Source organism: Gracilinanus agilis, chromosome 6 (assembly GCF_016433145.1).
Source record: "Gracilinanus agilis isolate LMUSP501 chromosome 6, AgileGrace, whole genome shotgun sequence".
Taxonomy (NCBI): domain Eukaryota; kingdom Metazoa; phylum Chordata; class Mammalia; order Didelphimorphia; family Didelphidae; genus Gracilinanus; species Gracilinanus agilis.
The window spans coordinates 294,177,569-294,204,602 of record NC_058135.1 but is presented as its reverse complement, the minus strand read 5'-3'; the positions used below and the strand labels follow the sequence as shown (position 1 = coordinate 294,204,602).

At 41.3% G+C, this 27,034-nt stretch overlaps 1 protein-coding gene across 2 annotated transcripts in view; it reads right to left on the bottom strand.

Moving 5' to 3' along the window:
- PPFIA1 (PTPRF interacting protein alpha 1) overlaps positions 1–27,034 on the bottom strand; it is a 121,676-nt gene that overhangs the window by 49,160 nt on the left and 45,482 nt on the right. The window contains exons 2-10 of one of the 2 annotated variants that reach the window (XM_044681332.1): positions 16,058–16,159; positions 15,394–15,558; positions 14,688–14,762; positions 13,450–13,551; positions 13,037–13,258; positions 9,333–9,479; positions 6,512–6,646; positions 5,885–5,959; positions 5,427–5,510 (exon numbers count right to left, since the gene is read on the bottom strand). In XM_044681332.1, coding sequence (XP_044537267.1) covers positions 5,427–5,510; positions 5,885–5,959; positions 6,512–6,646; positions 9,333–9,479; positions 13,037–13,258; positions 13,450–13,551; positions 14,688–14,762; positions 15,394–15,558; positions 16,058–16,159 — 1,107 coding nt within the window. The remainder of the gene's footprint in view (positions 1–5,426; positions 5,511–5,884; positions 5,960–6,511; positions 6,647–9,332; positions 9,480–13,036; positions 13,259–13,449; positions 13,552–14,687; positions 14,763–15,393; positions 15,559–16,057; positions 16,160–27,034) is intronic. The other variant, XM_044681333.1, reaches the window with a different exon arrangement.

Genomic DNA, 27,034 nt, shown 5'->3' with positions numbered 1-27,034 from the left:
AAGGGAAACAAATGACAGTCTTTGCTGCCAATTATAAAACAAGACCTTCCAATTCATGCAAAAGTTGGAATTTTGGAGAACTTGTAGACCCAACCATGAGTCTGACAGCTTCTCAATACTTGAAGCCAGTTTGCTGAGGTCCATGGAGATCTGAACAAATGTGACTTGGAGTCTGTGTAATGAAATGTGTCAGAATCCTCCTTTCTCTCAGTTCTGATCCTCCTGTTAAGATTCTGAATGGCCTCCTTGGCTGACTCATTAGAAATTACAGACTTAAGACCTGATATGGGTGCTCATCTGTACCTTCACACTACTAACTGGGAAATTCACTAACATGAAATAAAGCCAACCCCATTTTTCCATGGTTTGATTTGCTATGAAGTTTTCCCTCACATTGAGACAAAATAGCCTTCCTTCCCACACATGGAATCAAATCATTGAGGATCAAATCTCTATTCTGACAAAATAAAATGTGTGACTGTGGTAAAAGTTACTGACTAGATCAGAACCTCAGCTTCCTACCCTGTAAAATGGAAATAATAATGCACGCACTGCCAAATTCCAAAGAGTCATTATGAAGAAGGCTCACTCAAGACTGAGAAGGTCTCCTCTCTCTCCTCCAAACTCACCCATTCAGGATTCATTGGGGTGCCATGATGAAAATGAACTCTTGTAAGTGATACCAATAGAGGACAGTTCCAGGGAGGGTTCAGTGGCATCTCTCCCTTCTCAATCATGCTGCCTGATGTTTCTGGCTTCCTTCAAGGTTCCGCTTAAAATCCCATCTTCTACAGGAAACCATTCCCAATTCCCAATTCCTCTTCATTTCAATGACTTTCCTGCTTTGACTCATACAGAGCTGTTTATATTGTTTCCCTCCTTAGCTTGGGAGTTCCTGGAGAACAGGGCCTGGCTTTACCCTTATTTGCGTCTACAGCACTTGATAAAGTTTCTGGAACGCAGTAGGTGTCGCATAAATGCTCAATGCTCTTTGTTGTTCAGGCATTTTTCCAGTCATGTCTGACTCTTCATGACTCCATTTGGGTATTTCTTGGCAGAGATACTAGAATGGCTTGCTATTTTCTTCTCTGGCTCATTTTACAGATGAGGAAACTGAGGCCAACAGGATGAAATGATTTGCCTAGGGTTACAAGTAGTGTCTGAAGCCAGATTTCAACTCAGGAAGATGAGTTCCTGGCTCAAGCCTCATACTCTAACCACTGCACAATCAAATGTTTGATGACAGATGTCTAAAGACCTTGTCTGTTTAATTACTGTTTGAGTTTGTCCATTCAAACATGTCTGAATTTAACTGTTTATACTCTCTCCTGTCCACACATCTGTGTCTTTCCACCAGAACAGCATGAGATTTAAGTATTCTGCTGACATACCAGTCTAGAAATGCTCTCTAAATGAAAATAAAACCCCAAACTACTATGTTTTGTCCACATTGTGACCTCTGATCCCTCAACTTCTCAGTTTGCTTCCGGGAGATCATCCCTACACTATCTCAATATCTCAATCCACTGAGCTACCCAGCTGCCCCCATCTGGATCCCTTGGTGACAGAGTTCATCTTTATACTGGTCCCTTGTCCTCCTACATTGGGCCAAATGTGCCAAGTGTCAGCCTTCAATCGCTCCCAATACCCGCTGCCTCTGTTTTTTCCACATGTGCTGCTGAACAAAGGTAGAGAAGATCACAGAATCCTGCTTAGTGGGTCCAAAACCAATGCCTCAAATGGCCTCTCACTGCTCCAAGGCAATCAATCCTTTTACCCTACCTCATAAACTCATTCTCCTAGCCATTCCAGCTTCTCTTCCAGATCCTCTCATCCCTCCTGGCACCTGCCATGACTTCCTCTCGGCCAGTCCTCTCAGCTGGCAACCATCATCAGCCTCTCATCTCCTCCTTATCTCACATCACCCAGATGCCTTTGACCATCTTATCCTCCTTTACCTTTCTCATTAGAGACAGCCTCCTTATACCCTGATCAGACTAATGTCTCTACTGGCACAAGTGAACCTCCCACCCCACCTCATCTTCACCAACAGATTTCATTGCTACCTTTGATCTCTCCCTGTCGAATGGCGGCTTTTCTACTGCCTACAAACACAGCCATGTATTCTCATACTCCTAAAACCGTCCATGCTTCACACACCATCACCACCTTAATCTCCCTTTTGTAGTCATCCATAAGGATTGCCTTTCCTTCTTTTTTCTTGTCCTCTGACCTCATCAGTCAACTAAGACTGCTCTCTCCAGAGTACTCCTTCTTCCTCGGAATGAAACCCCTATTACTACTGATCACTCATTCTTCTTCGAAACTCCCTTCTCTCTAGGTTTTTGGGGCACTCCTTCACCTCCTGCCTCCTAGGCTTGTTAGCTGGATCTTCATCTATGCCAGGTCCCCTAACTGTGAGGGCCCTCCAGGGTTTGTTCTCTCTCTCTCAACCTATCTTTAGGATTTGTAAATTATTGTTTTTCATCTTGATGATTTCCAAGTCTCTTTATACAGGCCTATCCTCTCTTCTGATCTCCCTTCATTCCTGAATGTTTCAAACTGGATATTCCACAGATTATTATAAACTCAAAATGTCTAAAACTGAATTCACTACCTCACCCCAAAACTCCTGTTACTTTGGAGGAAGCCACTATCCTCCCACAATGCCTGGCTCACAATTTAGCAGGTCACCCTCAGCAGCTCACTGTATCTTGCTGCCCATATCCAATCTGTTCCCAAAGCCTGTCATTTTACTTTGATGACATCTTTCCCATATGTCCCTGCCCTCATCCTAGGGCAGGCCTTAACCATCTCATACCTAGACTATTTGAAATAACCTGCAGCAACATGCCTGCATGATGGTCTGCCTACTATAGTTCTGTCTCCACTCCAATCCATTTTACACTCAGCAAATAAATGATCTTTCTGAAGTGCAGGTCTATTCATTAAATTCCAGTGGCTCCCAAACACCTCCAGGATTGAATATAAAATCCTGTTTTGTCTCCATTTCAAGTTGTTTTTTTGGTTTGTTTTAAATCCAAATTTCACAACTATGGGTAAGAAATGTATTGTTAACTAAGCAGTAAGAAAGAAGCAATTACAAAGGATAAAACAAAAAGTTTTGATCACAAGAAACTGAAAAGTAGCTGCACATACAAAATTAATAATCTGGAATAAGAAAGTAAATATCTGAATGGGGGGGGGGGATATATAAAAATTAAAAACATGAATGAGAACAAAAGCCATTCTTCAATCTGTAAGTGGTCAGAAGATACGAACAAATATTTCTCAAAAGAACTGCACACAATTAACAAACATGCAAAAGAATGCTCCAAATCAAAAGATACAAATAATGTTGTACAAGAGTTATGGAAAGACTGGCACACTAGTACACTGCTGATGGAGTTGTGCATCAGGACATCCATTTGGAAAGTAATTTGGAATTTTTGCAAATAAAATCACTGAAATTTTCACCCTGTTCGAGCTCCAGGTCACGGGATCACTTGGCCTACCTTGGAGATTGCTGCCACCCTCTGGGCCAGCTCAGCTTCCACCTTGGGCAAGGTCTCCACTTTCCTCAAATCCTCACAAAATCATACAAACTTTGACTCAAAGATTCCACTACTAGGCTTTTACTCAAAAGATGTCTTCAATAAGAGTACTTATATAGTATGTATATATATATAACAGTGCTTTTTATGGCAGCAAAAAATTGGGAAGATGCCCATCAATTGAAGAATGGCTAAAAACATATGGTAACTAAAGGTAATGGAATATTCCTATACTGTAAGAAATTATGACTGACGAATGCTGAGGAAAATGGGACAATTTACATAAATAGACACAGTGTAATATAAGCAGAATCAGGAAAACAACATACACAATAACTACAACAATGTAAATAGTGTAAAAAGGAATTCTTTATTCCTTTTTTTTAAAACCCTTAACTTTCGGTGTATTGTCTCATAGGTGGAAGAGTGGTAAGGGTGGGCAATGGGGGTCAAGTGACTTGCCCAGGGTCACACAGCTGGGAAGTGGCTGAGGCCGGATTTGAACCCAGGACCTCCTGTCTCTAGGCCTGACTCTCAATCCACTGAGCTACCCAGCTGCCCCCTCTTTATTCCTTTTTTAATTTAACAGGGGACCTGGAGGTCCTCTTACCATAGAGATGTGTAGGGATTAACCAGCCCACAGTGACAGGAAGTAGAGACCATAGAGACAGGAAGTAGAAACCATAGAGACAGGAAAGAGAACCTTGGAGATAGGAAGTGAGGTAGTAAAAGGGGATAAAAGGACACCAGTGTGAGTTGATCTGTCAGTTGCTGACAGAACTGGCAGTTGTCAGGATGTTGGCTGCTGGGAGTGAGTTGGTTGTTGGTGGTATGGGTTGGTGATTAGTTGGGGTTGGTATTTAGTTGCTGGAATATAAAGGTGGGCTTGAGCTTACTGAGATAGATTTTGGCTTTAGCCTTTAGAGGGCTTTTTGCCTTCTGGGTTTTAGGCTTTTGGTTTGGGCCGTTAAAGCTTTTTTTCACCTTCCTTGAACTTTTGGAAGGTGGCTGGTCTTTGTTGACAGACCTAAGTAGGATTTGGATTAAACACTGATTGGGTTATTTTTGATTGGGCTGGATTGGGTTGGAACTTTGTGGCGTGGTTGTTATTACAGGTAAATATAGGCAGTTTTAGATAGTAATTATAGGCAGTCATAGATCGTTATAAGATAGTTATTTATGTATTAGGAAATTTATTTCTCTAACTCTTTCCTATATTTCCCTCCTTTACTATATTCTTTTACTATCTCTATTTTAATTAAATTAAATTGTTAATTGTTAAAAGCTGCTAGAAGTTTTCGTTTCTCTGGCTTAAAGGGATAATATTAATTTACAACTCTACTATATTCTCACTAAAACTTCAATTATTAAAAGCTGCTCTCTTATTTTGTCAAAATAAGACATTTTAACCTTTTCAATAAGAAGAACCAACGTAGTCAGGGGTGGAAAAAGTGAATGCTGTTGCAGAATTAGAGAGAACAAGCACAAACAAAATCCACGCAAACAGTTATCCCCCACTCCTCTATGTGAAGCATATTGTACATTTGTATTTTTTTTTTAAGTATTGGTCAGTTTTTCCTCTTTTTTTCCCCCTTTAAAAGTATCTGTTAAAGAAGATACTTCCTTGAGAGAGGGCACAAAAAGGAAAACTAAGGAAAATGTTAGGGATATTTTTAAAAAATCAATGGCTTAATAAAAAAAATAAAAAAAAAAAAGTGACCCTGGGGTCTGGGAGACATGAGTATCACATAAAGAATACAAAGTTGTGGAGAGAAAGAAGTGGGAGAGAGAAGAGACAGCCGTCTCAGCTAATGCAGTGGTTGCCTGATGATCTGTCTCCAATCAATCAAATTCCTCCTGAGCTGTACTCACCCTCTGTAATTCTTGATTCTTTTCTTCCAACTGGGCTTCCATCTGTCGCAATCGCTCTTCGATGTTGCCGTGTCTCTCTTCAGCCTGTTGGGGACAAATACTTAAGTCCAGCCTAAGAACAAAATCTATTTGCAACATGCTGTGTCTACTACTGCGGCAGCAAAAAGCAGAGCGTGCTGGGCGTGAGCTACAGTTTCTCATTCTCTGCCCTGAATAGTGCAGCTACTTGATTCTATCACAAACCCGAGGCATTTTCAGGTGATAAACAGTGAGTGCTCAATCCTTCCCTTTGGTGAATTGTGAAATGTCTGGTGAAACTTCCCAATTCACCTCCCCCCAGAAACATTCTTCAATGGGATTCAAATTCTTTTCCCCAGCCCTTAACGGCCTTCGGTTAGTCACCACAGAAAGCAGAAAGCAGCAAGCAGAAACAAGGATCAGTGTGCAAATTATTCTACCTTCCTAAGCTTGGAAGTAAGTTCGAACAGTTTAGCCTCCTTAGCAGCAGAGTTCCCAGAAGACAAAAGGTCAGACTACAAATTCAATGAGAGATGATAAAGATAACAGGGGATGGAAAAGAAACAGGACTTCAAAAGCAGATCCACAGATGGAGAGGAAAAACTTGGTTACAGTGATCAGATATAAAAACTGCTCGAAGGTTTAGGTGAGTTTACTTAATATCACATCAATGTTTAAAATAAGGATTCCCACTGTCAGAAGTGATTTTCAAAAGAGACAGAGAAAGCTGCTTCCTTGTAACCAGAAAACCCTTTCCTGGTGAGCAAGGCTCACCCCATGGCTTTGGACACGGGCTCTGGCTACTCTGAATGCAGCAATCCTTAGTTCAAACAAGCTGGGAAGACACAGAACCACATAAAGCTACCACTGGAAAAGGCTTTTCAGAATCACACAAAGGAGACAGAAATGTGACATTTCACCACTTTGCATTCTCTAACAAAGGAAGGAGAAAGAGCAGAACTCAACCAGGGACTCAACTATGCTGAATGAGAAGCCAAAACCAAGAACCTCAATGCTCAGCAAAGAGAAAGCTTCCCAGCTCCAGGCCACAGGGTCATTCGGCCTACCTTGGAGAGTGCTGCCACCCTCTGGGCCAGCTCAGCTTCCACCTCTGGCAAGGTCTCTGCTTTTCTCAAAGTCTGCTGCAGTTTCTGCTCTGCCAATTCCAAGCGTTCTTGTAACTGGCGGTTTTTGTCTTCACTCTGGAACAAGATCCTGCTGTTACAACACAGGACATTTACTTCCTGGGTGGGTGTGAGTACAGGCCCTCTGGGGATGCTGGATGGGCTATGGCCTCCCACAACACCACAGCACCAGCCTCTTCTTTCTCACATAATAAATAACAGCTTGCAAGGGGACCTAATCCTATTGCTCTTCAGTACCCTAAATGTAAACTCTTTTAAAAACTACTGTTCTGGCAGTGAGGTAGATCACTTGATAAAGAGCCAGGCCTGGAGATGGGGGGGGGGGGTCCTGGATTCAAATCTGGACTCAGATACTTCCTTGCTATGAGACCCTGGGCAAGTCATTTAACCCCAATTGCCTAGCCCTTGACACTCTTCTAGTTTGGAATCTACATTTGTTACCAGTTCCAAGATGTAAGATATGGGTTAAAAAAAAAAAGTTTCAGTTTCAGGATTTTTCTGGGGTTAGCTAAATAAGAAACTACAGAAGACGAATCTGAAGGAGATGCCAAGTGGCTCTCCACTCCTAAAAAGTCAGTTGACAACACCCACCCATGTGGGGCTTGGGGATGGCACCAACATTCCAGGTCAGGTTGCCAAAAACCAGTCTTACCCCATCTCTACCTCTCTCTCTTCCCCCAACTCTGAAATGTGGCTCTTGTTAAGCTACCTATTCTCCCTAGCATTGAAAGCCCTGCAGGACTAACTGGCCACCTGGATTTACTGTGACTTCCTCTGACCCAGCCAGACCAGCCTTGCTGCTACTGGCCCATTTGGCACTATATCTTCCACTTCATTCTCTGGGTGGGCTGTTGATCCTGTTTGGAGAGAGCCCTTTTCACCTTCACCTCTTCAGGTTTTTGGATTTCTTTCAAAGATCAGCTCAGGTGCCACCTCTTCCTTGAAGTTTCCCCTGATTTCCCTACCTATTCATGTTCTTTCCTTCTTCCAATTCACTTTTATCCATGAGAGAGAGACAGAGAGCCACAGAGAGATAAAAGACAAGAGTGAGAGAGAGAGAAAAAGAGACACAGACAGAAGGACAGAAAGAGGGAGACACACACACACACAAAGACAGAGGGACAGCGAGTGAGGGAGACAGACAGACAGACAGACAAAGATACTCCAAGGAGACACAAATGGTTGGTTTTCTCATCACATATCCTGGGCCACATACTCTTTTACCCATCTGAACTGAGCTTAAGTGGTAAACATGCCCAAATGTTAATGCCAAGGACTGGGCAAGACTGAATCTTCATGCTGAAGGATAGCTCTTCTCTCACTAGAGCCAACCCTTAGTTAATCATGCACTGTCTCCTATGCAGGAAGGATGACAGAAAATGAACCATTAAAAGCCTCCCTGGTTTCAGATAAAGAAATCAAAAGTATCAATAAGCACATGAGAAAGTGTTCTAAATCTCTAATAATTAAAGAAATGCAAATCAAAACAACTCTGAGGTATCACCTCACACCTAGCAGATTGGCTAAAATGACAGAAGGGGAGAGTAATGAATGCTGGAGGGGATGTGGCAAAACTGGGACATTAATGCATTGCTGGTGAAGTTGTGAACTGATCCAACCATTCTGGCTGGCAATTTGGAACTATGCTCAAAGAGCAATAAAAGACTGCCTGCCCTTTGATCCAGCCATACCATTGTTGAGTTTGTACCCGAAAGAGATCATAGATAAACAGACTTGTAAGAAAATATTTATAGTTGCGCTTTTTGTGGTGGCAAAAAACTGGAAAAGGAGGGGATGTCCTTCAATTGGGGAATGGCTGAACAAATTGTGGTATATGTTGGTGATGGAATATTATTGCGTAGAAAGGAATAATGAACTGGAGGAATTCCATGTGAACTGGAAAGACCTCCAGGAATGGATGCAGAGTGAAAGGAGCAGAGTCAGAAGAACATTGTACACAGAGACCAATACACTATAGTACAATCAAATGTAATGGACTTCTCTACTAGCAGCAATGCAAAGTCCCAGGACAACTCTGAGGGATTTATGGTAAAGATGCTACCCACATTCAGAGGAAGAACTACAGGAGTGGAAACAGAAGAAAAACAACTGCTTGAACACATGGGTTGAGGCGGACATGATTGGGGATGTAGACTTGAAACTACCACACCAAGGCAACTATCAACAATTTGGAAATAAGTCTTGATCGATGACACATGTTAAAACCAGTGGAAATACACAACAGCCATGGGGGAGAGGGGGAAGTGGGGGGGGGGGGGAGGTAAGAGCATGAAATATGTAACCATGTTAACTTTTCAAAAAATAAATATTAATAAATGTTTTAAAAAAAAGCCTCCCTGGCTTTGAGAGTTTGGGTTTCAAATATTCACTCAGGTGCCTTTTGACCAGATTTACTAAAAAGAACCAAAGTAACCAAATTAAAGCTTGCTCTCCTTTGTTTCTCTGCTCCTCAAAGAGGAAGCTGAAATACATTTTGAAAACTGAGAGTGCTATAGGTCAAGGGAGGAAGGGACCTCAGGGGCCTGGAGCCCATCACTGGGCCTCAGGCCTTGCATGAAAAATCCAGTTTGGGGAAGACAGAGGCTCCCCAAACAGCCAAAAACTTCAGACTTCTAAAGCCTGAGGAGACGAGCACCTTCTGTCTAAACTTGTGATGGTCAAAAGCTACCGGTCCTCAGTCACTATCAAGGAAAAGGCTCAGCACCTCCCTCATGAGCAGTACCTGCCGATGAAGAGAGTCCTTATTAGCAATTTCATTTTCAAGTTTATCATTGAGGTCGTGCACGGATGTAGCTTCCCGCTGGGCGGCGAGGTAGCGTTTTTCAAGAGTTGTGATCCTCTCCTCCATGTCCTCCTTTTGGGCCATTGCCTACATTAGAAAAAGGATGAAGGGGTAGGAGGGAGAAGAAACAGATGCTCAGACACACGCAGATATTACAGAGGGAAGTGATTTGTAAGAGGACAGTTTGAAATCTGATCATTACAGAAGTCTACAGAGAAACCTTCCCAAAATACATTCTTCACAGGAAAAAAATATTCTCTTAAATATAACTATCCATACACTGGTAGTGCTACAGAGACAGATAAATACTATTGGGGACAAACATATTTAAAAAGTGACTTTTTTCAATAAAGAATTCTAAAATAAATACAGAACTATAAATATAAGATTCTAAGAATAAGACCTCTTGAAAAAGTAGAAAAACTCCAAATCAGAGCAGCCCACTCAGAGATGGGGCAGCTTCTGCCGGACTTGAGGCTTAAAAGCAAAGGAGAGGTAGTCATTTGTCCAATGTCAAAGAAGCATTCCTTTTTTAGGTCAAATTGGAGCAATGAACTCTGAGATTCCACAATTTTGCATGAGTGATTATTGCAATCCAATGGGCATTTACAAGTCATTCACTCTATGCCAGGTCCCATATCCCGTGCAAGAGAAACAAACAAGCATAAGTTAGCCCCTGCCCTTCACAGAGGTAAGGATGTCCATGCCCAAAGGGCTTTAAAATAATGCATGCATATCCTTTGTTTCAGCAGTATTATTTATTGGATTTAAAACTCAAAGAGATTAAAAAAAAAAATGGCCAAGGACCTACATGCACAGAAATATTTATAGCTGCATTCTTTGGGTGGCAAAAAAAAATGGAAAATGGGGAAAGGGAGGGTCCATTGGGGAATGGCTGAACAAAGTGTGTGGTATCTGATGGTGATGGAATACTACTGTGCTATCAGGAATGATGAATTGATGGGTTTCTATAAGAACTGGAAAGATTTCCATGAACTTATGTGCAGTGAAATAAGCAGAACCAGGAGATCAATATACACAGAAATTGTAACATTGTGGGACAATCAAATATGATTGGCTTTGCTACTAAAAGCAACACAATGATCCAGGACAATTTTGAGGGACTTATGAGAAAGAACGCTATCCATAGCTAGCTAGAGAAAGAACTGTGGGAAGAGAAACCCAGAAGAAAACATGTGATTTATCACTTGTTTATATGGGTATGTGATTTAGGGTTTTGGTTTTAAAGGACTGTTCTTTTCCAAAATGAACAATATGGAGATGGGTTTGAATGATTATATATGTATATATAACCCAGTGGAACTGCTTGTCAACTCCAAAAGCAGGGAGGGATGCGGGAAGGGAGAAAACACAAATCATGTAACCATGGGAAAAACATTTAAAAAATTAAAAATTAAAAATAAAGCCATTGTAGAAATGGGGGGGGAGGAAGGAAAGGATTTCATCCCAGAGAAAAGGGGAACACCTGGACCCAGGGCTATCTTACTTCTTATTTTCATCAGGAAAACTAAAGACCAGTCCAAGAATAATCCCAGAGTGCCAGAGTAGAAAGTAGAATGTCATGTCATCATCATAGTGCTAGGCCACACCAAGGTAAACATGACTATGGGGTGAGACCAATGTCATCTACCTGGTTCAGTCACCCATAGGAGAAGAGCCCCAGAATAGGGGGTTCAGGTCTTGGTGAAACATAAGCTTCACAAATTGTCAACTTTTGTTAATAAGCACTAGTGGAACTATTTCCTCCAGATTCCCTAAGAGAGTGAAATGATGGGATATACTCAGCTTGCTTTCTTCAACCACATACATAGCTTTGTACTCCAGACCATCACACTGAATAAAAACACAGGAAACCTAAGAGGCGTGAGCCCACAATGGCTCTGTGACAGAACCACTTTACATCTTTTCTACTCATTTTACAAGATGAGGGATGTGAGGCTGTTGAGAAGTTAAAGGATTGGCCATGGGCGACACATACGACAGTGTAGGGGTTAAAGCCCGGCCTATTCCATTCCATGTCTAGAACTCTTTCTGCAAGTTCCAAATATAGATATTACTTTTTAATTAACCTAATTGTCTTATCTGCCACTGGGAGTGAGTGGGGACACAGCGAGAGAAGCACCTTCTAACCTTTGGCTGTTGTGACTGTGCTGTTACTGCAGCAATGGTGATCGGAAATGGGCCTCCACACTACTTTCACAGCTGGCTCCTAAGCATCTAAGAAGGGGCACATTCCACACATTCATTGTTAAGCTAACCACAAATATTCCACACCAAATATTCCTCGGCCTAACTCCACTCTCCTGCTGAGAGTTAACAGGGCTCCTTTCTTACAAACCAAGGACAGAACGTCAGACTCCTAGGAGACTGTCAATAGTGGTAACTCCTTTAACTCAGTCAAAAGGTAATGTTGACATTGCTGCACAGAAGAGCCACCACAATTAAAATCAAGGATTTGTTTATTAAGAGTAAGTCTGTTAGGAGGGAAATCTGTACATGTAAGGATGGACAAACTGTACAGTAAGAGGCTTGTAAAAATTTATATTTTTAAAATGATGAATTTTAATATTAATTATCCTTGTATTATTATTACTACTATTGCCTATTCACTGTATTCCAGGAGTAGTAATGGCCTTTGGCCCTCATCTAATCCATTCCCCACACAGAACTTCCCCTAAACCAGATGGGTAGTTCCAGAAGCTCCATGTTGGAAAGAACCTGTGTGTAAAGGGAATTTCATCCCCTCCCCCTCCTGGATTGTTGACCTGGTTCATCCCATTTTGTGTGCAGGTGCTGTATCCACGAACATGAATAAAAGGGTGTGGGTGTAACCGAGGGCTCTCTACTTCCCTGAACAGGGCACAAGAAGCAGATGGAGAATCGTGCGGGAGGATCAACACGTGGTCAGACTTAGAATAGGAAATAGATTTTAGCCCTATACCTATCTGCTTTCTTTACTGAAAGGGATAATTAATAAACTCTGGAAAATAAGAACCTGGAATTATTAATTTAAATCTAACAGACCTCCAAGGGGATCTCACACCTGGACAAGAATCCTCTTTAAAACTTATCTGACAAGTAGTCAACGAGCCTGTGCTCAAAGATCTTCTTAGAATAGTCCTTTCGATTTGAGTCCTTTTGATTCTTAGAGAGACAACCCAAATGATTTAAAAATGGCTGTGTGTATGTACATGTGAACGGGCATGTGAGTGTGAGTGCACATGTGTGTTTAAAAGAGACTTAAAAGAGACAAAATTCACTCAAAGGTCTAGAGCTATTGCTCTCCATCCTTTATATCAAAGGACCAATGACGTCATCCTGTTGAGACCAGGGTACAGTCATTCTGCCATGGCGGATCCATCCAGTAGGAGTTATTACACACAAACACAATGGTCTACCCTCTATTACTCCTCTATAAACAAGGAAGGCTGTATCATCATTATTACTCTGAGGTGGAAAAGGAAGGAGCTTCTCGGAACTCTTAAATCCTTTTCAGAAACACTTCCAGGAGGGAAAGTCAACAAAAAAGTATTTCGCACTCCATCCGCCTCTGTGGCCTGATGGGTCCTCACTGCTGTCCCATCTCTCTCCATTCTCTCACAAAGGCACCCCACATTACTCACTTCTCGGGCATCTCGTTGTAGCTTGCTGTTCATTTCTTCTGATTTGATGAGATCTTTTCGGGCAGTGTCTAGGTCTTCCTCCAGCTCAGTCACCCGGCTGGACAGGGCTGCCAGTCGCTCCTTCATCTGGCTTTGCTCCTTTGACTGCTTCTCTATAATTTCTTGGAGCTCTAACACCTTTGCCAAGTCTTCCTCATGACTTAAAGACCCATCAGAAGATCTCTGTCAAAACAAAAACAAAGCATTATGGAGTTATGCCCAGAAAAATAGCCAACAGGTGCATTTGAGCACCTGAGGGCTTATCTGGGCCAGTCCCTCCTTCTCCTCTAAAGCAGACACTTCAGAAAAACCTTCCCAAAGAAGCTATCCTCGGGAACCCCAAACCAATGAACTTCACAAACCCAAAGACTTGCCTTGCCATTTGTGCTCGGTGTGTTTTCCTGTTCATGACTGATGTCCAACATTCCATCTGCTAGTGTTTTTTTCTGATTGTTCTGCTCCTTCAGAAGCATTAACTAAAAATCAAGCATATGATGCAAATTAGAATCCTCATTGCTAAAGAGATAGATGCAAAAAATAACCGCCTTCCTTAGAGAGTTCTGATACTCTTTGCCATCACCGAAGCATACAAGGACAATGGCATCAGAAGAGTTTGCCAAACGTCAGCATCCCAACTGGCTCCAAAGCAAACCATATGTTTGTTACTGCTAAGGGGTGCTTCATCTACTCCTGAGAAAACAGGGGCAGGGAGACAGGTGATATTCTAGAACAGGAGGGAGATGGGACACACTGGGACAAAGGCTTAGAAAATGATGTAAAAACAAAGAAGGATCATCAAAATGCAGCTCAAAATTCATGAAACTGCCCTCTCTCCAGCAAAGAAAATGCACCAAAGCAGAGGCAGGCTTTCCAACTTTCTATGTATTTGCTGCTGGGTTTGTATCCCAAAGAGATAATAAGGAAAAAGACTTGTACAAAGATATTTATAGCCGCACTTTTTATAGTGGCAAAAAATTGGAAGATAAAGGGGTATTCTTCGATTAGAGAATGGTTGAACAAATTGTGGTATCTGATGATGATGAAATACTATTGTGCTGTAAGGAATGATGAACTGGAGGAATTCCATGTGAACTGGAAAGACCTCAATGAATTGATGCAGAGTGAAAGGAACAGAACCAGGGGAACATTATACACAGAGATTGATATATTGTGACACATTTGAATGTTAACAGACTTTGCTACTAGTAACAATACAATGATCCAGGACAATCTGGGGGGGACTTAGGAGAGAGAAGCTATCCATATCTAGAGAAAGAACTGTGGGAGCAGAAACACAGAAGAAAAACTTACAATTAATCATGTGGTTCAATGGGTATATGATTGGGATTTTGGCATTAAAAGATCACTCTACTGCAAATATGAATAACATGGAAATGGTTTTTAAACAATGATATATGTATAACCCAGGGGAATTGCTTGTCAGGATGGAAGAGGGGTGAGAAAGATCATGAATCATGTAACCATGGGAAAAAATATCCTTAATTAATTAATTAGTTGAAGGAAAAAGAAGCTTTCTACATGCTTGAAAAGAAAAGCCCAAAGTGTGAAGGCCTGATACGTGGCCACCTCTGCTGCAGCCCCGCTCACTCACCTCTTTGTGGGTGGCACCTAATTCTTCCTCCAGTAAACTACACCTTTCCAGTGCTACTCGCAATCGTTCTCTCACCTTTAAAAAAAGTAATAAAAAAGTGAAATAGTTGTCTGGGTTTCTACTACTAAATTGGGGCTCACCTGGGGTCCACAATCTATGAACAAACTTTGAAGGATCCATGAACTTAAGGCTGGGAAAAAATGATGCCTCTATTTTAGCATAATTGGTTCCTTTTGTAATCCTTTATATTTTATTTTTTGTATTTAAAAGGGTCTGTTAGCTTAGTCAGACTGCCCATGGGGTCTCTGACACCAAAAACGTGAAAAACCCCTTCAAGACTTGGGGATGGCCCTGATATTGTTGTAAAAAAAGTTCACTGACTGTCATTTTATTTCATCTTCAGCAAAGTTGAAGGGCTTGAAATTCCAAAATTTTAAGAAAAACCACTTCTGCCTACGCATTCTTATACAGAAAATCACTTCTAGAACATGGGTTCTGACCATTGTAAGTCTAGATTTTATATAAAGAGTCCTGTCTAGGGCTGAGAAGTGCATCTTTTCAAAGCTGGAAAATCCAATAAACCAGGAGAGTTCTCTGGAATGAATTCACACAGGATACTGGCAAGGACATGGCCTCCAGTCTGAAAGGGTGTTAGGCCGCTGGGCAGAGTGGTGGAGATGGCAGCAGTGAGGGTGGAGGCTGGCACCTTTTCATCCAGGGCTTTATGGTGCTCGAACAGCGACTTTAGTGCCTTGAGTACTTCCACCTCGCTAGACACCCCTGCAGGAGACTGTGCTTGTCTCTTCACAACTGTCATCCTTAGAGAGCGCTCATGCCTGGAGACAAGACATTCCAAATGTTCCAACAACAGCTGAAAGAGACCAGAAGTAAACTCATTTGGAGATTCTCCTCTAGGGGAAGAATCTTAGTACAGTGCCTGATACCTAGGAAAGTGGTGCTTTGGAGGGTGGAGGATTATTATAATCTAGTCGTTCAAGTAAGATACCCCAATATAATGCAAATTCTAAATCTAACCACTGTACTAAGCCCTGGGGATATGAAAAAAAGGGCAAAAACACAGCCCTGTCCCCAGTGAGCTTGCATTCTACTAAGAGAGAAAACATGCACACTATATATATATATATAGATAGATATAGATATACGGTGTAAATGGGGAGGAGGCAGAGGAGCCTCTGATAGACTTGTCTGAACTGACCCTTCAATCACTGAGTGAAAACTCCCCAAAATTACCAGGCCAAGAAAAGGTATCTAGCTCAGCACCCACTCATAAGAAGGGGTTTCATTTCTACCCGAGGCTCCCTCTGGCTATGGGTGTGGTGCCCTCCATGAAGCAGCTATGACTTACGAACCCGAGTATTGTTTCTTTCTGCTTTTAGTTCAGCGATTTCTTCTTCTCTTTCAAGAAGTTGTTCCCTGCAGACATTGAGTTCCTTAGTCAGTGCTGCAAACTCCTATAAAAGGGCAAATGAGAGGGTGCTGCGTAAGAAAAGCAGATCAACCAGGCCTCCCACAACTTCACGCCTTCTCCTCCCTGTTCAACAGCCTGCTCTAAGAGGCTTAGGTCAGAGATACCCTCTGGGATCCTATAGCCAATTCCAAGTCTGTCACAGGGGAGCCCCAAAATCACCTGTCCTCAGGCTAGACAGGCTTCAAATGCTTTCCAGGAATGCATCTGTTCATGCAAAGTAGAGGGAGCTGCTTTATTTAGATACTCACGGAGGCCAGTTTCAATTTCAATTTCAAAGTGAAATAGGAATATAACAGTTTTAAAGCAGTATCCAAGGATCTGACCTGGACTTACTTGGAATGCCCAACAGAAGGAAAAATGAAGTGAAATACAGCTCAAGGCAGACCAAAGCAACTTATGTGGGCCTCCCATGCACTCTACCAAGAAGTCAATGAAATTCTGCTAAGGTTGCTCACCCATCTACTGAAAGGCCTCACACAGTCCATGGACACTAGCAAAAAGTCATTATACAAAAAAACAGACCTCAAAAACAAACCCAGAAAACATATGAACAGAAATATAAAAAAAAACTTTTTATTCAAATGAAATGAGATTTTAAAATAACTGGAAAAATATTAATTATTCACAGGTGGGCAGAGCCAATATAATTAAAATGACAATCCTACCTAATTTACTTATTCAATACCAATTGCCAAAATCCAGTTAAATTACAAAAAAAAAATTATTTTATTGAACAAGAAAATAACATTTGCAAAAACCAAAAAGTCAAGAATATTGATGGAATTAATGAAAAAATTATAAAGGAAGAAGGTATGCGAGTATCAGATTTTGAGCTATATTATAAAGCAGTAATGTTCAAAACTATCTGGCCCTAGCTAAGAAATAGAAAAGTAGATCCGTGCAACAGAACAAACATACAACAAACAGCTATAAAAAATTATAACCTTGTGTTTGACAAAAGCAAATATTCAAGTTTTTGGAATATGAATTCACTATTTAGTAAAAATTGTTGGGAAAACTAGAAAGTAGTCTGGCAGAAAACAGATATAGACCATTATTTTATACCATTTTCCAAGATAAAATCAAAATAGATACATGACTTAGGTCTAAAGGGAAATAGCCTAGGCATAATAAAAGACTAGGGAACATATAACCTATCAGATTGATAGGAGAATAATTTATAAATAGGCAAGAGACAGAAAGTACTGTGAGATGTAAAATAGAATACATTAAACTGAAAAGTTTTTGTACAAATGTAACAAACATTAGAAGGAAAGTAGTAGAGGCAGCTAAGATGGGAGGTCTTCAGTTTAAAAAATTTGGCCTCAGACACTTCCTGGCTGGGCAACCCCAACTAGGGAAGTCAGTTGACCCCAACTGCCTAGTCCTTACCATTCTTTTGACTTGGAACAAATATATATTATCAATTCTAAGACAGAAGGTAAAGGAAAAGGAGAAAGAGAGAGAGAGAGAGAGAGAGAGAGAGAGAGAGAGAGAGAGAGAGAGGAGGAACTTCTTGTTACTTTGCACAATGTTCTCCTGATTCTGCTCACTTCATTTTGTATCAGTTCATGTAAGTCTTTCTAGATTTTTTTCTTTCTGAAATCATCTTGCTAGTAATTTCTTTTTTTTTTTTTAAACCCTTGTACTTCGGTGTATTGTCTCATAGGTGGAAGATTGGTAAGGGTGGGCAATGGGGGTCAAGTGACTTGCCCAGGGTCACACAGCTGGGAAGTGGCTGAGGCCGGGTTTGAACCTAGGGACCTCCTGTCTCTAGGCCTGACTCTCACTCCACTGAGCTACCCGGCTGCCCCCTTGCTAGTAATTTCTTATAGCACAATAGTATTTCATAACTATCCTATACCACAACTGGTTCAGTCATTCCCCAAATGATGGACAATCCTTCAATTTCTAATTCTTTGCTACCACAAAAAGGGTTCAATAAATATTTTTGTATAAATAAGTCCTCTTCCCTTTTTATTTTTTTTTTTCTCTTTGGGATACAGACCTTTCTAATGGGATTGATAGATCAAAGGGTTTTAGATCACAGTTTTAGAGTTCTTTAAGCATGGTTCAAAATTGCCCTCCAGAATGCGATCTAACCATTTTGGAAAGCAATCCGGAATTATGCTCAAAGAGTTATCAAACTGTGTATATCTTTTGACTTTTATTTTTATTTCCTAATGTGTTCAAGGAATATGGGAAAGAGCTTGTTATGTGCTAAAAGATTTAGAGCAATTCTCCATGTGGTGGCAAAGAACGGGAAATTATGGGGTTACCCATCAATTGGAGAAAGGCTGAACAAGTTGTGGTATGATGGTAATGCAACACTATAGCGCTGTAAAAAAAAATGGCGAAAAAGTTAATTTTGGAAAAACATGTGAAGAACAAGTGAGATGAGCAGAACCAAGGGAACATTATGCACTGCAACAGAAATTTGTTTGAAGAATAGCTGTGAATGTCCACCCCTAGAGAAAGGACTGATAAATAGAAATGTGTGGGACTTGGTTTTATGTATGCGGTATCTTTTTGTCAAATGATGCCTTTCCTCATGGGAAGGATGGGAGAGTTAACTGGGTGATTAAATGTAACATTCAAATAAGTACATAAAAAAAAAAATCAGCACATGATAAAGGTGGACAGTGGTGAGGCTGTTCTTAGTCTGTTAGCAAAAGCACAGGAATCCAGCAGCCAACAACCACAACCAGGAGGAGCCCAGCCCTAAGGCATTTTTGTGAACTACTCAAAGAATAGTCCATTACAGCCACAAAGCAAAGGAATTCCAACCAAAAAGAATTCTGCTGGAATTTTCCATATATAGCATTTCGGTGGTTTGACAGAATTAAAACATATTGATGTTAACATCTCTAAGGTTCCTAGGTTTCTTTTTAAAGAAAAAAAAATTTTACCAGAGTATTTTCTTAACATAAAAAAAAAAAAAAAAAAAAAAAAGGCATTCCAAACATGAAAAGATGCTGAATCAGAGAAGTCCAGAATTCTCTGTTTGTCAAGGGGCTCTGGGCCCAAAGTTCCTTCCCAACTCAGTTGTTTACAAAGCCCGGAGGGTCAATAATATAGCAGAAATGCTATAGATTTCAGTGCAAAAAAAGATGAAAGGGGGGTGGGCTATTACTATATGTCTCATTAAACATGAAAATAAAAATAGGAATGTAATAATTAATGATGATAGCTTTTCCAGAGCCCTTTTAAAGTTTTGCAAAACATTTTATATAATTTCGCTCATCTAAATTGGAAGGTGCAATAATTATCTCCATTTTCCAGAACAGAAAGTGGAGGGTGAGAGAGGTCACACCTCTGATATGTGCCAGGGGAACAGTCTTTAAGGTTTCTGCTCTAGCTTTTATTTATCACTTGCACCCTGGAACCAAGGAAAGACATCGCCAAAGAGGGTAAAAGGCTACAAAAGTCAGCATTCCGGGGTCCCACACTGTGTGACCTTGCCTTCAACACTCACTCAGCACAATGGACACAAAGGCAACATCTTGAAAGGAGCTTTTTTTTTTTTGGGGGGGGGGGGGGAGATGGTGGGACACAGGACAACACAGTTAGATAGATGTAACTACAAAATATACATGAACCAATTAGCCACAAGCTTCCCTTAAGAAGTGATACTTTAACTGAGAAGGTGCTTCAAGACTAGGCAGCCAACCTGGGCAAAGGAACAGAACTGGGGCACAGAAAGGCACTAATAGGAAACAACAAGATGGCCAGGAATAGGACATGGTAGGGGAGAGTAATGTGTAGATGAATCAGGACCAGAGGAGGGTGAGTTCTTGAGAGTCAGACACAAGAGACAGGAGCAGCCACTGGGGGATGGTTTTCTTTGGTAGGCTGATTGGGGGTGTTTGGGGAGAAGGGGCTGTAGTAACTAAATCTCAGTCTTCCTTCTAGGCAATTCCATAAATGAGGGTGGAGGGTAGAGGGTGGTCCTCACTCCCCTACCAAAAGAATTGGGGCCAGTTACTTATAGGAAAGACGACTGGAAAAATGACTTGTGTGACTGGCCCAACATCATAGGGCAGAATGGGACAGAGCCCAGATTCTAAGCAAGTTCTGGCTGTAAAAGAAGCCAGTCTTCTTGCCATTCCTATGCAGGGGACTTTCAACACCGGATTCGGTCCACACCTCTTAGCAACAGAGGCTCTCCCAGAGAAAATAACTCATCCTATACTTCAGCCACTTCAATTGTACTATTCAATCAACTAAGTTTCATTGTTATTGTTCAGTTAACTCTCCAAGACCCCACAGGGTTTTCTTGGCCAAGATACTGGATTAGTTTGCAATTTCCTTCTCCAGTGGATTGAGGAAAGTGAAAATGACTTGCCCAGGGTAATCCAAATTTGAGCGCAAGTTTTCCTAATCCCAGGCCCAATGATCTATCCATTGAGCCACCTAATGGCCTCAAAAAAAAATTATTAAGAGAGTAGAATTTGATTAAAAAACATTTTTCCCATGTAAAATTTATAACTGTCTTCTGATATTTTGCAATCCAAATTACCCCCCCTTCTTTGTCCCCACACCAATCCCTGAGGTGACAGGTAATATGATATAGTTTATACGTGTGCTAGCATGCAATATACATTTCTATGTTCATCATGTTGCAACAGAAGACATATTGCTTATATAAGAAAAAACCATGAAGGAGATAAAGTGAAAATTTGTATATATGAATCTGTTGTCAGATTTCTTCACTTCCTTCTGTGATGGTGGACAGTCTTTTTCATCACGAGTCTACTGGAGTCGTCCTGGGCCCTTATACTGCTGATAATAGTTAAGTCACTTATGGTTGATCAAGGTACATTATTGCCCAATAAGCATTGATTAGCCACCTATTATTCTGCCAAGCATTTGATGGCTAACAATATTTTTTCCATCATCTACTCTTCCAATTCTTGCTTTAAGAATAATAATATTAATAATAAGCTTTAAGCTCTACATATTTTTAAAGTTTTAAAAGAACATTATTTATATTGCTTGTTTAAAAGTATTTTTTAAAAACCTCATAAGCTGAAAAAGTGTTTCAAAACGACACTTTTATTAATTTGTGACTTATACATCTCTGAACCTCTACGGATCTACATCACTGATGGAGGAGTTTCCACATCATTAGTTCCTTAAACTAATGAAATGTCAGAGAGTAATAATAACTTCAATGGATTGATAGTAAAAGAGTGCTTGAGAGGCAGTTAAGATAGCCTCGTGGCATGAACCAGTAGGGCCAAGCTCCTCTCCACAGAAGTCCTCTAAACAGATTTAGAAAATGCACTAGACCAAATTCTGATGGGGAAATCCAGGAAAAAGCCTGAGTGAGTCATTTGGGAAACAGACAGGAAGGTCTGCAGACACTGGGAAAGAGCTACCCAGGACCCAAGCAGAGAAACTATGAGAGGACAAGAGGTCCTGCTACCTGGACAGGTGCAAATCAGCAGCTCTGTCACCTAGTATTCAGTTTAACAGATGCAGGGTGGATTGAGGAGGAAACCTATGTAGGAGCCCACGTATGAAGAAAGGAAGAAGTTCAGAAAGTGGTGCTGGCAGCAGGAAGAGTACAGCTCAGAACCCAGGAATAGAGCAGGGTCTCATTCCCAACATGTAGCCCAGCCTACAAAGAATAAGCAGGGAAGCAATCTCAGACCAAAGGGGAGGAAGCCTACAATTCTGCTCCTCTGAATCAACAGTGCTTTCCAGATGGCTTTTTGGACTGAGCCCAGCAGCTATCTACCAAGCCAGAAACTTGAGGAGCTCAGACCAGCACAACAATCAGACTCTGACCTGGATCAGACCACTTTGGAAGCAATGAAAGCGTACAGGTCACGAGGCTATCAGAGAAGCTGGAAAAACACAACATTCAATATTCCAACAAAGCAGCAAGAGGAGCAGCCTAAACAGATGTCCCCTCTAGAAGTGCTACAGAGCCTTGCCTTAATATCAAGACAAAGTAGGCTAAAAAATGAGCAAATTAAAAAAAAAGAAGAATCTTCCTATAAAGAGCTATTACGGTTGTAAGGAAGCTCAACATGCAATTCCAGAAGAGAAACAAGCATAGGCTTGGATACAAGCACAGACTGAGCAAAAGTTCACCTAGAATTCCTAAGAGACAGAAGCTAAAAATTATTTTTTTAAATAAAAGACATAGAAGCACTTTTAAGAAAAAAAGAAAGGAAATGAGAGCTATGGAAGAAAGAATTGAAAGGAAATTAACAGCTCTGCAAAAGAGATACAAAATCATGCCCAAGCAACAAACTTCCTAAAAATCAGAATCAACCACATGGAAGCCAATCACTCCATGAAGCAAGAAAAAAATATTAAAATAAAAGTTTAAAAACTGAAAGAAGCAAAACCTAAGGTATTCCCCAAAAACTGACTTGGAAAACACTGTGGAGGAAAGAAAGGGTTAAGTAAGAATCATTGGACTACCTGAAGGCCATGACCAAAAAAAGAATGTAGGCATTCTATTTCAAGTAATTTTAAAAAGAAAGTTGCCTCGTTCTCTTTAGAACTAGAAGGTGAAGTAGAAATGAAATAATCTACCAGTCACCTCCTGAAGAACCTCCAAAGTGAAAACTCCCCAAAACAAAAGAATCAACCCCCAGAGATTTCAGATCAAAGAGATAATAAATAATAATAATAATAATAATAATAGCCCATGGTGTCAATGTATGGCATGTGTCAGAGTTGGCACACAGAGACCTTTCTGTGGACACACAGGCCAAGGACCTAGTGTGCCAGTCCCTGCAACACAGAGTTAGTTCACCAGAGTTCCTAACTAGAAAGCTGGAGGGAGGTGCAGCTGGTCTGGTCCCCTTCCCTCCTTCCCAAGCCTGACTACCACACTGACCAGCCACACACACCCCCAGCAGTCCAATGGGAGTGTTTCCTCTCTCCCCTGGATAGAGTAAGGTGGGCAGGTCACAATGCAGCAAAAGGCTGTGGTAAAGCTGATTCCCGTGGCGGGGTTTGTGTGAAGTGAGAAATCAGTGTGTTATTCTCAAATATATTAGCAATATTAATATCTCCAGAGTGAATCAGCCTGGGTGTCCAGGAGCTAGTAAGCAGGTCTCTTCAAAAACAGCATCCCTAGTAGGCCAAGACTGCCCCACCTCATTCAGAATACAGAAACAACTTAGGTCTTTACTATCAGAAGCAACCAGTCTCTTTACTATACAAAGTCTTTTGGGGATTTGGGGATGTCTTTTGAATTTGTACTTTAAAAATGTTCAAAACTGTAGTCTAGAGGCAGCTGGGTAGCCCAGTGGATTGAGTCAGGCCCAGAGACGGGAGTTCAGATATGGCCTCATACTTCCTAACTGGCTGACCCTGGGAAAGTCACTTGACCCCCATTGCCCAGCCCTTATCACTCTTTTGCCTAGGAACCAATACATAGTACTGATTCCAAGCTGGAAGGTAAAGGTTTAAACAAAACCTGTAGTCTAGTGATTTAGGAATAAGTTTTATGAACGCAAGGCTAGACTAATATAATAACCTCTCTGCTGTTCTACAGCTCCCTTCCCCAGTTTCTTTCACAAGCAACGCTTTAATTTGCATCCTTAGTCCCCTCCCCTCTTACTGCAAAGGGATACCTGCCAGAGGAAGAACAGGTAGGCTAGACACTAGAAAACACAATAGTGGCTTCTCAGGGAGGGATCTCCCAACCAGCCCGGCATCCAAAATGTATCCTAAACTGTTCTGGGTTCATATATAGATTAAAATCCGAATTCAACCCTTGACCATTGGCTAAAAAGATTAATTTGGAAGATGCCCCCCTTCGGGAAGGCTGGTACGTGATGGGGTAAATGTGTCAGGATGATGCCATTTAACCTGAGGGTTATATTTTCCTATAAATAAGGGGTTTTCTGTAAGCTGGGCCTTTTTTTTTCTGGCCACCTTTTTCTTTCTCTCTTAATAAAACGATGCATTTGAAATGGCTTCCCCATTCCTAGAATAGTGGCTAAAGAGGGTGTACTTTGAAATTTTCAAGGGCCTCAGTTTCCACTTCACACAGGTTGGAGGGGATCATAGCTCACAGTGGGGACATAACTGGGGGGGAGGAATTGTTTTCAGCCCTCACCTCTCCCCAAGCCTGACTATATCACCTGTCCCCCCCCCCCCCAGCATCCAATGGGAGTGCTTCCTCCCTCCCCTTGGTGGAGTAAGGGGGAGGAGCAAGGTGGGCTGGGCACTCAGTGGGGGGGGGGGGGGGGGAGAAGAGAGAAACGCACAGAATTGGGGGAGGGGCATAGGCCCCAGCAACTTGGTCTGGGGGTGGGGTAGGGGCAGAGCCTGGCACTCCATCTCTAAAAGGTTCCCCATCACTGCTATAAGCAATCGGATATCATGTACCAAGAAGCCACAAGTCAGGATCACATAAGATTTAGAAGTCATCAACAAGATTCGGACATGGTTGTAGACCGGAAATGACCACACCAATGCAATTATCAATAATATGTAAATAAGTCTTGATTGATCACACATGGTAAAAGCAGTGGAAATGTGCGTTGGATATGGGCGGGGGGGGGGGGGGTGTGAAGGGGAAAGTAAAAGCAAGAATCATATAACCATGGAAAATTTTTCTAAAAAAAATAAAATATTTAAAAAAAAAAAGGCATCAACAAAGAAGTGAAGAGATTGGAATAGTCTTCCCAAAGACAAAGAACCTGGGTTTAGTAATGACTGGCCTTACCCAGCAAAACTGAATATAATACTACAGAAAGAAAAAAGAACCTTTAATGAAAGAGCACCTCCAAGCATTTCTGATGAAAAATGCCAACACTGCATAAAAACTCTGCAGCACAAAAGCAGTACTGAAGAGAAACCTAAAAAGGTGAACATGAATGAAAAACGACAAAGAACTAAACAAGGATATACTGCTTATCTTCAAATATGGAGAGTGGGGGCGGAGATGATGCCTGCATCCCCTCTGAGCCCTACTGTCGTCAGGGGTCACAGAAAAATTTTGGAACATACCCAGATGAGAATGCAGTTCAGAAGGAAGCATAGTCCAAGTAGGGGTTCCATGAGAAATTTATTGGATACTTTAAAAAAACCCAAGAATAGGTATAAAATGATAACTGTTTCCCATCCAATCCTTGTTTTGTGTTCAGCTCTTTTTATGGTGCTTAAATTCAAAATTAAAAACTGGAACAAAAGCAAAAACAAAAGAAATAAAAGCAAAAAACCCACCTGCCCAAAGCAAATCTCAACCTGGCCAATGTGAAATCTTTTCCTTCTACATGTTTGTCAAAGTGCATCTACCAATGGAGACACCAACAGAGTGCTCAGACTGTCCTGTCAACCTAGTGTCCCTCGCCCTCAGCAAATAACCAGAATATCTTCCTCCCCGCCCCCCCACATGTTTCTGATATTACACCAAGTGACCACCCTTAAAGGCTTTCGAACACTGCATGTAACATCAAATGTTAATAGGTTTTGCTTAATGGTTTTTCCTTTAAAAAAAAAATCCTTTGTTATAAGGGATGGCTCTCTTGGCAAGAGTCTGGTAGAGTGTGAAGGAAATCCAAGTAATGCAAACATAGGATTTTCATAAAAATCTTTTTTTTTTTAAAGGTTTTTATTTCTGGGAGAGGCTGGTTGTCATTAAAAGTGCTTTGCACATTTCCTGAAAGCAATTCAGCCCACTTTCCTCCGCCTGTGTAATTCTGATCCTGCTTGTATTCCCCAACTCTCTATAATAAGTCACTTCATATTTAAGTAACCACTGCTGCCACCGCTGCTACTGGAACTACAGTCCCTACAGTCCCTACAGTCGCTCCTGCAACTCCTCCTCCTTCAGTTCTGTACCTGAACTAAGTGATGGAATTCATGAATAGATTACCAAACCACTCTCTCAGCAGTGACTCACTTGATTCACACTCATTTAAGGTGAAATGGCCCAAGGGCATTACATTTTTAGTAAAATCATCATGGGATTGTGTCCAGGCATGTATACAAGATATGGAGTGGGGTGGCTGAAGCACAAGACAAAGCAGCAGTTTATGAGGGCAGAAATCCTTGTTCCCAAACCCCTTACACTTGAAGATTTCTAAAGATGTATGATTTCATCCATGAGAATACTCCTCTTTTTTTTTTTTTAAAAATAAACCCGTACCTTCTGTTGTATAATCAGCACTGTGTATTGGTTCTAAGACAGAAGAGTGGTAAGGGATAGGCAATGGGGATTAAGTGACTTACCCAGGGTCACCCAGCTAAGAAGTGTCTGAGGCCAAATTTGAACCCAGGACCTCCCATCTCTGGGCCTGGCTCTCAATCCACTGAGCCACCTAGCTGCCCCCAAGAATCTTCCTTCTACCAGGTCAGGCGGCAGCCCCTCCACACCTGAATAAATAGGTTTCAAGAGCCTTTAGCAACGCAGAGTTACCTCCATGGCACGATGATACAGAATTTAGGTGTCATCCCCTACCAGTTCCTTTGTATAGATTTCTTGTATAAAAACGATTGTTACAAAATACTCCATAAGCTACATTATAAAAAATGGCAGCATACAATTCAATTTGAAATCTTTTGTATTTCAGTTGGCAAAGACATGTGACAACCTCATTCAAACCTGAATGGGCTCTATGAAGATGAACACACCACAAGCCATCCTGAATTATCAGATTCACCAATAAGCCAAGCATCTCAAACCCGAAGTACTATTCTTGTGGGCAGCTAGGGGGCACAGTGGGTTAAGAGTGCCAGGCCTGGAGTAAAAAGTCCCATCTTTCTGAGTTCAAATATGATCTCAGACACTTTCTAGCTGGGTAATCCCCTCTGCCTTCATTCAAACAATTCTAGTATCTAAATAGGGTCACAAAGAGAACAACTGTACAACCACAAATGA